The 12,129-nt window shown below is 40.0% G+C and overlaps 1 protein-coding gene across 2 annotated transcripts in view; it reads left to right on the top strand.

The window, feature by feature from the left end:
• The window catches only part of dhtkd1 (dehydrogenase E1 and transketolase domain containing 1), an 82,189-nt gene that overhangs the window by 44,495 nt on the left and 25,565 nt on the right, over positions 1-12,129 (top strand). For both annotated transcript variants that reach the window (XR_007934942.1, XM_028813800.2), the window contains exons 12-13: positions 8,035-8,141; positions 11,538-11,702. Coding sequence is in view for 1 of the 2 variants with exons in the window: in XM_028813800.2 (XP_028669633.1) it covers positions 8,035-8,141; positions 11,538-11,702 (272 nt within the window). In the remaining variant the exon portion in view is untranslated. The remainder of the gene's footprint in view (positions 1-8,034; positions 8,142-11,537; positions 11,703-12,129) is intronic.

Raw genomic sequence — 12,129 nt, 5'->3', positions numbered from 1 at the left:
TAGCATTCTTAGATGCATACCACCTCTCTTCTAAGTTATCCATTCCACTCATCAACCTCCATCCCTTGGTCAAAGCACAGCAGCAACAACAAACTACAAGGGGAACTGACGAACCCTGCCACTTTATGATCACAATTCTTAAATTGTGCAGTAACTCAGTGTGTTGGTCTTATATCACAGCGCATGAATGTCTAATCGGGAAGCCATTGAAATTTTGTCACAATGCTGAAAGCTATTCCTCTGTGCTTTTTTGCTCTTCAAGTTACCCTTAAGTTCTTGTCTATAAGCCGGACTCATGTATTAGCCGGAGACCAAAAATCATATGAATTTTTAAAATAAAATCGTATCATAGATAAGCCAGACTCATGGATAAGCCGAACGTACTATAACCTATAACTATAGAAGGGAGGGAGGTCAGTGGTCTCACTCGCGCCCATTTAATTTCTTTAAGGGGGGAGAGAGTGTGAGATGTTGCCGTGTCTCTCACTCCCCGCATGGCGCGGTTGGAGCGGCCGGAGCGCGTTCTTCTTCTGCTCTGGGCGTCGCCGGAGTCAACACGAGCGCGTAGCGGTCATTTAAATTGTGATTTTATTATGTAAGCATATTTAAATATATATCGCGGATTTCTGCGGACAATGGGTCTTTTAATTTCTGGTACATGCTTCCTCAGTTGGTTTGCCCCAGTTGATTTCATACAAGGGACGCTATTGGCAGATGGCTGAGAAAGCTACCCAGCTTACTTTTCTCTTTGTCTTGCGCTGACTTTCTCTGATCCTGACGTAGGGGGATTGAGCAGGGGGGCTGTTTGCACACCTAGACGATACAGGACGCTCGTCTAAAAAATGCTGGAAAGATTATCTTCACGTTGCTATCTTTTGTAAAGCTGATTCCTGAAAAGACATGCTGCACAGTGCTTCGCATACTTAAAAGCTCGAAGGGCACGTATAGATTTTTGACTGAAAAACAAACTCTCCCTCTCCTCTCTCTTTGTCTGCTCCTGACGGAGGGGGGTGTGAGCTGCCGCCTTCAACAGCTTTGTGCCGCGGTGCTTCGCATACTTAAAAGCCAACAGACATATTGATTTGTTTGCTTCACTCCTTTGAAGAGGAAGATATGTTTGCATTCTTTTAATTGTGAGACGGAACTGTCATCTCTGTCTTGTCATGGAGCACAGTTTAAACTTTTGAAAAAGAGACAAATGTTTGTTTGCAGTGTTTGAATAACGTTCCTGTCTCTCTACAACCTCCTGTGTTTCTGCGCAAATCTGTGACCCAAGCATGACAATATAAAAATAACCATATAAACATATGGTTTCTACTTCGCGGATATTCTTATTTCGCGGGTGGCTCTGGAACGCAACCCCCGCGATGGATGTATAAGCCGGACTTATGTATAAGCCGATATTCTATTTTTTCATTTTCACAACTTTTTTCCTTAGATAAGCCGCGGCTTATTGACAAGAACTTAGGGTAATACATTAGTGTAATGTTTAGGATTACTGGCACTTTTGTATATCAACTTAAAGAAATGCTTTCCGCATACAATTTGCATCTGCAGAGTTTAAAAGGGGACTTCATAAAACTGACAAAAAACACAAAAAGAAATACTGTACTTGAGTGAATGACATAAACAAATAAAAATTATAATGATAATAATATATACTCAAATTTCACAGTATTCATGCTTATTACCTGTTTCATTTCAAAATACAGTGGTAACCTTGAGATACGAGTGCCCCACACGTACGAGTTTTTTGAGATACGAGCCGTCACTAGGTCGATTTTTTGCCTTGAGTTACGAGCCGAAATTCGAAATACGAGCCATCAAAGAGCTTGTCGCCGCACATTCCGAGGAACTGACGACGGAGGAGTTGACCGGAACTACAGACACGGCAACATTACGGAGGTTCTGCAGGGAGATCGATATAGCGGAGGAGTTACCTCATAAAGTGAGATAAAGGAAGTGTTTGCAATGTGGGAAAAACTTTCGAACTTTAAAGAAAAGAAGCACCCTGAAAAAGTTGCAACTGATCGTGCAGCGGCGCTATTTAATGACACTTGCCTAACGCTTGACTTTATTGAAAAGAAATATCCTGAAAAAGTTACAACTGATCGTGCAGCAGCGCTATTTAATGACACTTGCCTTACACTTTGACTTTATTGAAAAGGAAATATCCTGAAAAAGTTACAACTGATCGTGCAGCAGCGCTATTTAATGACACTTGCCTTACACTTGACTTTATTGAAAAGAAACACCCTGAAAAAATTGCAACTGATTGTGCAGTGGCTCTATTTAATGACACTTGCCTAACGGTTGACTTTATTGAAAAGAAACCCTGAAAAAGTTGCAACTGATCATGCAGCGGCACTATTTAATGATACTTGCCTAACTCATTTCAGAAACATTCTAAAGGGGAGAACTAAACAAAGCTCCTTGGATAGGTTTCTATTGAAACGCCTTGAGAATGAAAGTGAGGAAAGCATGGCAAAAAAAGAAAAAAAATTAGAGAAGAAGAAAATTAAGTTAAGGCAAAAGTGAAAGAAAACAACATTACAATACGCTAATCGGCTTCGCCAACATCTGTTTATTTCTTGAGATTCTCTTTTATGTATTTGTATACAATATTTGTTCATTATAAATACATTTTTCTTATGTTGAAAACATTTAACAAAAAATTGGGGTGGTTTTTTGGGGGCTGGCACGAATTAATCTCATTTCAATTAATTTCAATGGGGAAAATTGATTTGAGATACGAGCATTTTGACTTATGAGCTCGGTCACGGAACAAATTAAATTCATATCTCAAGGTACCACTGTAATACACTTTCCTGTAAAATTGTGTTTTGCAATGACCATCGAGAAAAGCCAAGTCTCTGGGAACTGCAGGAACAAGCAAGAATTGATCTAATGCAGGAACCCATGGATAATTGTGTATAGAAAGTCAATAGTAAGCAGCTCCAGTGACCTAGATACAGTATATACTTTATTAATCCCAAGGGGAAATTCACATACTCCAGCAGCAGCATACTGATAAAGAACAATATTAAATTAAAGAGTGATAACAATGCAGGTATACAGACAGACAATAACTTTGTATAATTTTAACGTTTACCCCCCCGGGTGGAATTGAAGAGTCAAAGACCTAGTGATATCATTATTATTATTACTTATTATTTGACTGATACCCTTATCAAAAGGTGACTTACAACATCTGAGATGCAATTGGGTGCATTACTTTTGATTTTCTGATTGGAGCTCCGGCAGGTGAAGAGATTTGCTGAAGATCACACAGTATCAATAGTAGGATTTGAACCACCAACCTCAGGGTTTAAAGTCCTCAGTCCAAAGCCTTAACCACTACAAACACACTGCTTGCTTATAATATTAGCCCTTGGTAAAAAACAAAAAGAACCCTAGAAATATTGTACACAGAAAAGCACTTAATTAATAACCTAGTGTAAGGACTGATTAACCAATGACACTATAACTGAAGCCCATTGTCTTACAGAATGTCCTCGATGAAGCTTGTTAACACAGCTAGTACGTATATCAGTCTGTCCAGTTAGGAAGCATAAAAGATTGTGAATCAACTTCGCCTGCTTTGTTGCAAATGAAAGATGACAACAGGTGCACTGAAAAGGCAACAGTAAGACAACCCCCAAAAAGGGAATGGTTTTGCAGGTGGTAACCTTATACAATTGCTATCTCCTCATCCTTCCTGGCTGATTCTTCTCAAGTTTTACATTTTGCTAGAATCCTTGTCACAACTGGTAGCATGGGGCACTACTGCATCTGATTCAACAACAACAACAACATTTATTTATATACACATTTTCATACAAAAAGTAGCTCAAAGTACTTTACATAATGAAGAGAAAGAAAAATAAAAGACAAAATAAGAAATTAAAATAAGGCAACATTAGTTACATATCCAGGTTGCACAGATAGTCCAGCTCATCCAGGATGGCACCTCCATACTTGCCGTTGCAAAGAGGTTGCTGTCTCCCAATACAGTCTCGAGAATGGATGAGATACCAGGAGATGGGCCATTACATGAGGAGGGCTGGACAGGGCCTTAGAAGGGCATCAACCCAGCAGCAGGACCGGTATCCTCCTTTGTGTTGATTTTTTATGTGAGGAGGAACAGGAGGAGCACTGCCAGAGCTGTACAAAATGACTTCCAGCTGGCTACTGTTGTCCATGTTTCTGACTATACAGTCAGAAACAGACTGCATTAGGAGTCCTCTTGGGGGACCTGTGGTCACAGCCCATCATCGTTCAGCTTGATTGGCATTCACCAGAGAATACCACAATTGGCAGCTCCACCACTGGTGCCCCATTCTCTGCACAGGTGACAGAAGGTTCACACAGAACACCAGAGCACATGTGACAGACAAGAAAGAGTCTGGAGATGCTGTGGTGAACGTTATGCAGCCTGAAACATCTTGTAGCATGACTGGTTTGGCAGTGGATCAGTGATGATGTGACGAGGCATATCCTTGGAGGGTTACACAGACCTCCATGTGCTAGGTAGTGGTACCTTGACTGCTGTTAGGTACCAGGATGAAATCCTGTGAGCCATTGTCAGACCTCTCGCTGGTGTGATAGGCTCTGGGTTCCTGCTGGTATAGGACAATGCCTGGCCACATGTAGCTAGAGAGTGTAAGCAGTTCCTGGTTGACAAAGGCATTTAACTGGCCCACACATTCCCCAGACCTGAATCCAATTGAGAACCTCTAGGATGTTATGTATCTGTGCATCCAACACCGCCAAGCAGTGTCCCAAGCTATCCAGGAGCTCACTGATGCCCTTATCCAGGTCTGGGAGGAGATTCCCAGGACAGCATCTGCTGTCTCATCAAGAGCATGCCCAGATGTTGTCGGGAGTGCATACAGACACACACTTCTGAGTCCCATTATGAGTTGCTGTGATGAAATTTACACAAGTTGGATAAGCCAATGATTTCAATTTTTCACTTTGATTTTTGATGTGATGAGTTGGTGATTTTGGTTTCCTTTGACCATTGTTACATCATTTTGTTCACAACAGATTACACAGTTTTACTCAGTAAAAATTTTTCACTTGAATATTTCATTCATTGAGATATGATGTGTGATTAAGCGTTTTCTTAATTTGTTGAGCATTGTATATAAAATACGAGGGTGTTCAGTTATAAACAGGAATTGTCATGTTCTACTCTTATAAAGAGTGCAAGCTAGACTTGACTCATTGGACAATCACATGCATCTTTGAAATTGTCGTTAGTAGCGCTAGCTGCTCTTTCCTCCCTTCCTGTCCGTTGTAATCAACATGTTGGAGCAGGAGCTACACAGTAGTCTTGCGCAGCGCATTACTATTACATTTTTGACAAATGAAGGAGTCATTCCATTTCAGATTTATTCGAGACTTAAAAAACAGTTTGGGGATGAGTGTCTCTCTCAGTTTAGAGTGTATGATGATGCAAGTCATTCAGAGAGGAAGTATCATCTCTTTGGTCCACTTAAGGAATTTTTAGGAAGGAAGAAGTTCAAGTCGAATGAGGAAGTTATTGTCGCTGTGCAAGAATGGGTCAACATGCAGTCAAGAGACTTCTAATCTTCTGGGATTTAGGAGCTTCCTGAGCACTGGAACAAGTGTATTGCAGTGGCAGGAGACTATATAGAAAAATAGTGTGTAAGTCATTTCATTGTATTCAATAAATAAAGCATAGCTCATAAATTCCAGTTTATATTTGAACACCCCTTGTATATTTCCATTCTGAAGGGAAGTAAGGTAAGATGCATATCATTTTGGCTGTATAGGTGGTTTGAAGACTCCAGTTATATTAGGTCGGCTGCATTCTGAAATGGATAAATTTATAGACAGACAACAAAAAATATATTGGAATATATGGGTAGATGTCTGGGCATAGGTCCATCATTTGTGACACATTTATGTAAAGTGTAGTATAAAAAAAAACTTAAAACTATACAATCAAACAATGACTGCAATTCATTAAAAGAGCATTATAAAAGACAGAGAGAAGAAAGCAAGTTGAAACAGCCACAGCAGCAGGTCTAATAAACATGCATGTTGTTAAGATAATCAGAGTTTGGGTATTCTGTAGCTCAAGGTTATCCCTCCTACAATTTTGTATTACTGCTTATCTCAAGGACATTTTGTATATAAATAAATATAAATATGCAGAATTTGTTTTAACTTTGAGTCCAGTTTGTGCTAATGTTGCTGTAATGTGTTTTGTATTTTCAGCTTTCTTTTCTGCCTTTTTTCTTATTTAACTGAATGTAAATAAAAAAAGTATATTATTGTAATTATTGTTTAATTATATTTAACACAATGTATGAGTTATTTTTCCATGGTGTGCTCGTCATCTTTTAATTTTTTTTACATGAAACCCTTCATAGAGAACTCCGGATCAAAGATCAAATCTAAATATATTTTGTAGCAGCAAAATATGGATGTAAGAGCTAGAATGTCCAATGAACAAATGCAACAAAATGCACCGCGATCAAAACAGACAGACTTACTATGGTGCATCTGTTTTAATGAACATGCATTTCACTATGCTAGTACCATATACATTTACTGGCCACTTTATGAGGCATACCTGTTCAACTGTTTGTTAACACAAATATTTAATCAGTCCATCACATGGCAGCAACTCAATGCAGTTAGGCATGTAGACATTGTCAAGATGACCTGCTGAAGTTCAAACCGAGCATCAGAAAGGGGAAGAAAGGTCATTTAAGTGACTTTGAACATGGCATGGTTGTTGGTGCCAGACTGGCTGGTCAGAGTATTTCAGAAACTGCTGATTTACTGGGATTTTCATACACAACCATCTCTAGGGTTTACAGTGAATGGTCCAAAAATTGGAAAATATCCAGTGAGTGGCAGTTGTCTGGACAAAATTACTTTGTTGATACCAAAGGTCAGAGGAGAATGGCCAGATTGGCTTAAGAAAGGCATCAGTAACTCAAATAATCACTTGTTACAACCAAGGTATGCAGAAGAGCAACTCTGAACACACAACACTTCGAACCTTGAAGCAGATGGGCTACAGCAGCAGGAGGCCGTTTGTCACTCCTCTCCACTAAGAACGGGCAACTGAGGCTACAATTCACATGGGCTCACCAAAATTAGTCAATAAAAGAATAGAAAAACATTGCCTGGTCTGATGAGTCTCAGCTTCTGCTGTGACAATCAGATGGTAGGGTCAGAATTTGGCGTCAGCAACATGAAAGCATGTATCCATCCTGCCTTGTATCAACAGGTCAGGGTGGTGGTGGTGTAATGGTGTGGGGGATATTTTCTTGACACATTTTGGGTCTCTTAGTACCAATTGAGCATCATTTAAATGCCACAGCCTACCTGAGTATTGTTACTGACTGTGTCCATCCCTTTATGACTGTTATGTACCCATGTTCTGATGGCTACTTCAAGCAGGATAATGTGCCATGTCACAAAGCTCAAATCATCTCAAACTGGTTTCTTGAACATGACAATTAGTTCACTGTACTCAAATGGCCTCTACAGTTACCATATCTCAATCCAGTGGACCGCCTTTGGGATGTGGTGGAATGGGAGATTTGCATCGTGGATGTGGAGCCGACAAATCTGTAGCAACTGTGGGATACTATCATATCAATATGAACTAAAATTCCTGAGGAATGTTTCCAGCACCTTGTTGAATCCATACCATGAAGAATTACAGCCGTTCTGAAGGCAAAAGGGGGTTCAACCTGGTATTAGCCAGGTGTACCTAATAAAGTGGCGGGTGAGTGCATATTCATAAGGATAAATGCACATAAATATGTCAAGCCATTTCATTTGCAGGCTGTGAGTACAATACCCTTTGCTAGCTTGCAGTGCATCATCTGTTTAATTATTTTAATTTGTAGAGATGTATTTAAGTGAAGAAATGTCAGATGTATTATCTATAACATTGTTAATCTGACCCTTTTCATTACACCTGGTGCTGTAAGATGTGGGATCCATTGTACCCTCATTCAAGCTATCATTTATTTATTACAGGAGAAGCTAAGTGGCTCCTTCAGAGTGGAATTGTTATTCTCTTACCCCATGGTTATGATGGCGCTGGACCAGAGCACTCTTCATGTCACATAGAGAGGTTTCTGCAGGTATGAGGTTTTATTGAGAGGCTTTTTATTCAGCTGTATTCATATACACTAGCATGTTGCCCTTTCAAATGTTGCTGTTGCAGTGTTTTCTCAATATATACTGTAGGTGCCTCCATGTTCTAAACCCCCTTTTCTCATTTAGAAGTTGGCTAAAACACACACACAGTACCCAAGGGACAACCTTCCAAACCAGGCCCAAGACCATATTAGGGCCAGGATGCCATTGGTCAACCCATAGAGACACCTTGGCCAAACAGCAGAGTTGAGGGAGTTTTATGGTCAAGATATAAAAAGGAGAAAAACTAAATCAAAATGAGTTTTGTCACATGCAGGTGAAACGTGAAGCATGCACATGTATTACATCTACTGTTGAATTGTGCTCTGTACTTGTAATGTTTCTATTGCACTATTATATTGTATTGAAGATTACTTATGTTCTGTTCTGTGTATTGTATTGTAATTACCCCTTTTTTTTTTACACCCAATGCATGCCCAACCTACCTGGAAAGGGGTCTCTCCTTGAACTGCTTTTGCCAAGGTTTCTTCCATTTTTTCCTTACTAGGGTTTTTTTTTTATTTCTTTGTCTTCTTAGAGAGTCATCGCTGGGGGGGGGCTGTCAAAAGGCAGGGCTTGTTAAAGCCCATTGCAGCACTCCTTTTGTGATTTTGGGCTATACAAAATTAAATTGTATTGTATTGTATCTTTCAGAAATGTGGAGTCACTGAATTTAACTAATTTGATTGGTTAGGCTACTTGCTTACCTATTGCTACTAGCAACATTCATTCATCCTTCCAGCCAATGCTTGTCTCTGTCTACATAATGTTAACTTGCTGATTATTTGTACATGTAGATATGTTTATGGACAAGCAACATCTCTTTAACTGGCTACATTAAATATCAAGAACAGAAAATGAAGACTCTCCTGTTTCACTGCTCCATTATGGTCGAAACACAAAGAACAGAAATCTTTTAACAGAAATTAAAAAGGGCTGGTCCATCTGTTGATCTATCATCACTGGTTTAGTCACCTACACAACCCCAAATTCAGCAGTTTTTCTTACACCACAAGGAATGTGAAGTCCTGATTTTTATTTTTTTGTAGCCAGGTGTTACAAGAAGTTTACTTTCTTTCAGTACAGTATATGAAATGATGCCATGGTTCATTATATTTTGTAAGGTCACACATTTTATTTGCCTTGCTCATTTCCAAACATTTATTTTCTTCATGTTATATTTCTTACTTTTTTAAAGAACAATAAATGCATAAACAATGTCAGTGCCAAAAACGAAATACTCTCCTGCCCAAAATATATTCTATGTATCAAAATCAAATTCTGACTTCACCAAAGTCCAGTAATAGCCTATACAACTGCTCTCCCCCTTATCCCACCCTAATTTCCTTCACTGAAGTACAAAAAAAATTAGCCACAAGGAGGGAGAAAAAGGAGAATCAGGGAGAGACTCAAAAAGCTTAAACCCAGATATGTGTGTTTATTTTCAGAAATGTTACTTGCAGACCCTATCTATGTAATCAGTCAAAAATTAAGTTGCTTAGTCTTTTAAAACTGGCAAACTGACAAATGTTCAAAAACATGAAGACAGACATTGTTAATTATGCCTGAAGATAGCAACAGGTAAATAACATCATAGGAACTTTTCCAGAGTTAAAATATTAACTGTTTTCACTGGAAACAAAAAGGTGCTTAACTGTAATGCTGCCTACAAGAAATCTTTGTTTTTTTACTAGTTAAAGAAATGGTGCTCAGAGTCTAGAAGGTAAGGCTAGAAATACTGACCAGGAGTAAATAGAGGTGTAACTCCAGTACATATGGATCAAGGATACAAAAATGGCAAAAGAATTAGGGGAGAAATCTTGTGAAATATTTCCATGCCATTGACTTAAACATAGTCTGGAGCCGGTACTTTTAAGAAGTAGTACTGAATTATTAACTTTGGGGGGATCCCGCGAAGTGTCAGGATGTCCCACAGGGAAATTCAATCAAATGAATCCAACACTTTGTGAAAATTGACAAAGGCTGCATATGTGCTTCATGAGAACCCTCAGTGCCAGGATGCAGTCTATGGTAGACTTCTTAGGCATAAAACCAGACTGCACCGGTTGCTGGTAGGTGAGAAAGTGATCATGGATCATATTAAGGATGATCCTAGCAAGGACCTTACCCGGCACCGAAAGCAGTGTTATCCCACTGTATTTGCCTCAATCTAAGTGATTACCCTTCCCTTTCCAGATACGGACAACAAGTCCTGTTTTCCAGTCAGTTGTGATGATGCCCATATCCTAAATGGAAGCAAAGATTGCTTGCAATGCAAGGAGGACACCCTTACTAGCAGTCTGCTCAAAGCAGGGGTCACAGTTGCAGCTTCATTCCTTAAGCAGGATGTGGGTCACTGGACCATAGATGGTGTGTCACTTTCTTCTAACAAATGCCTCCTTATCTTCCCTCTGAAACCTCGCAGCTGTCCTTCTCAGTTCCTGGTACAGACTTTAGTTGACATCAAGCCGTATGCTGCAACTCCTCTCGAAGATATCCAGGGTGCCCTCTGAGGTGAAACACCTTCTTCTAGGAACACCGGCAACACCAACGCAATCCTCAGCAACCTTTGGGGTCTTGTCACAGAAGGTCTCCCACATCACATTAAGATCAGCAGTCTCACCCAAGTCTGCAAGTTCCTCACACAAACTGCATGCAAACTGATTAGAAACAGCCTGCTGTTTGTGTCTGTCCAGGTCAAGTCTCTTTCTCCTAGTAGGTGGTAGCCTACTGGACATAGGCTGGATTTTCAGAGTAGCAACAAGTCTGTGGTCAGAATTCGCAAACTGGGCACTCCTTTAGACCATGCAGTTCTGTAGGAATCTCTCTCTCTAGTATTTGCCCGTGGGGATGTGATCAATCTCCTTCACCACACCACCAGTGTTGGAGTACCAAGTCCAACTATGCAGCTGAGGGTGCAGGAATCAGGATCCAGCGATCTGCAGCCCCTGGATCCACATGGATCCACTTTCACCATGGTCACCAGATCCATGGGGAACGACAAAATCCTCATCCCCAAAATACGATGCACACCATTATCTTCAGAAAAATCTTGTAATTAGTAACCTAATAATGAACCAATGTACAATCTGTTTTTCGGTGTTAGTCAACTGTATACATTATAAACTATGAATATAAAACTTTTTTGAAAACATTTTTAATATACTGTATGTAGCATACTAGTACTACCAAGCAAGCTGATTGTGTGGGCTAACAAATATTGTTTCTGGGCAAGCACTGCATTCTGTAGGTCAGCAGCCCCTTGTAATTATCACTGAGCTCAAGCATCTTCAGAAGTATTCAGGTAATATCTTTTAACTGTATTCTTGTGTATATTTTAGCTTTGTGACAGCCAAGAACAAGGTGTGGATGGAGACAATGTGAATATGTCCATGGTGCACCCTACCACTCCAGCCCAATATTTTCATCTTCTGCGGCGACAAATGATTCGGAATTTTCGGAAACCCTTAATTGTTGCCTCCCCAAAAATGCTACTTCGATTTCCGGTAATAATATTTTACATCTTTCACGATATGTACAGCATCTGTCAATATGTTTTTAATTTGTAGATATATATATATATATATATATATATATATATATATATATATATATATATATATAATATATCACTCGCCCACCCCCCAACCCCTCTCTCTGGGGGCGCGCTTCACACTCACCACTTCACGTCTCTGCCGCTCGCGTTCTGAAGGGGGGGGCTGAACACACGGTAAGGATAGGTGGACGGATCAGCTACTGGCTATCTGCTAGCTGCTACTGAGCTTTGTGATCTGCATGTCGCGCTGTGTGGCGATCATTTAAAAGCCTGTACAGCAGCTGCTGCTACCGTGCTGCGTGTTCTGCATGTCGCTGTGCACGATGATCATTTAAAAGACTGTACAGCAGCTGCTGCTGCCGTGCTGTGTGATCTGC

Source organism: Erpetoichthys calabaricus, chromosome 1 (assembly GCF_900747795.2).
Source record: "Erpetoichthys calabaricus chromosome 1, fErpCal1.3, whole genome shotgun sequence".
NCBI classification, from domain to species: Eukaryota; Metazoa; Chordata; class Cladistia; order Polypteriformes; family Polypteridae; genus Erpetoichthys; species Erpetoichthys calabaricus.
This window is presented reverse-complemented; position numbering and strand designations above follow the sequence as displayed.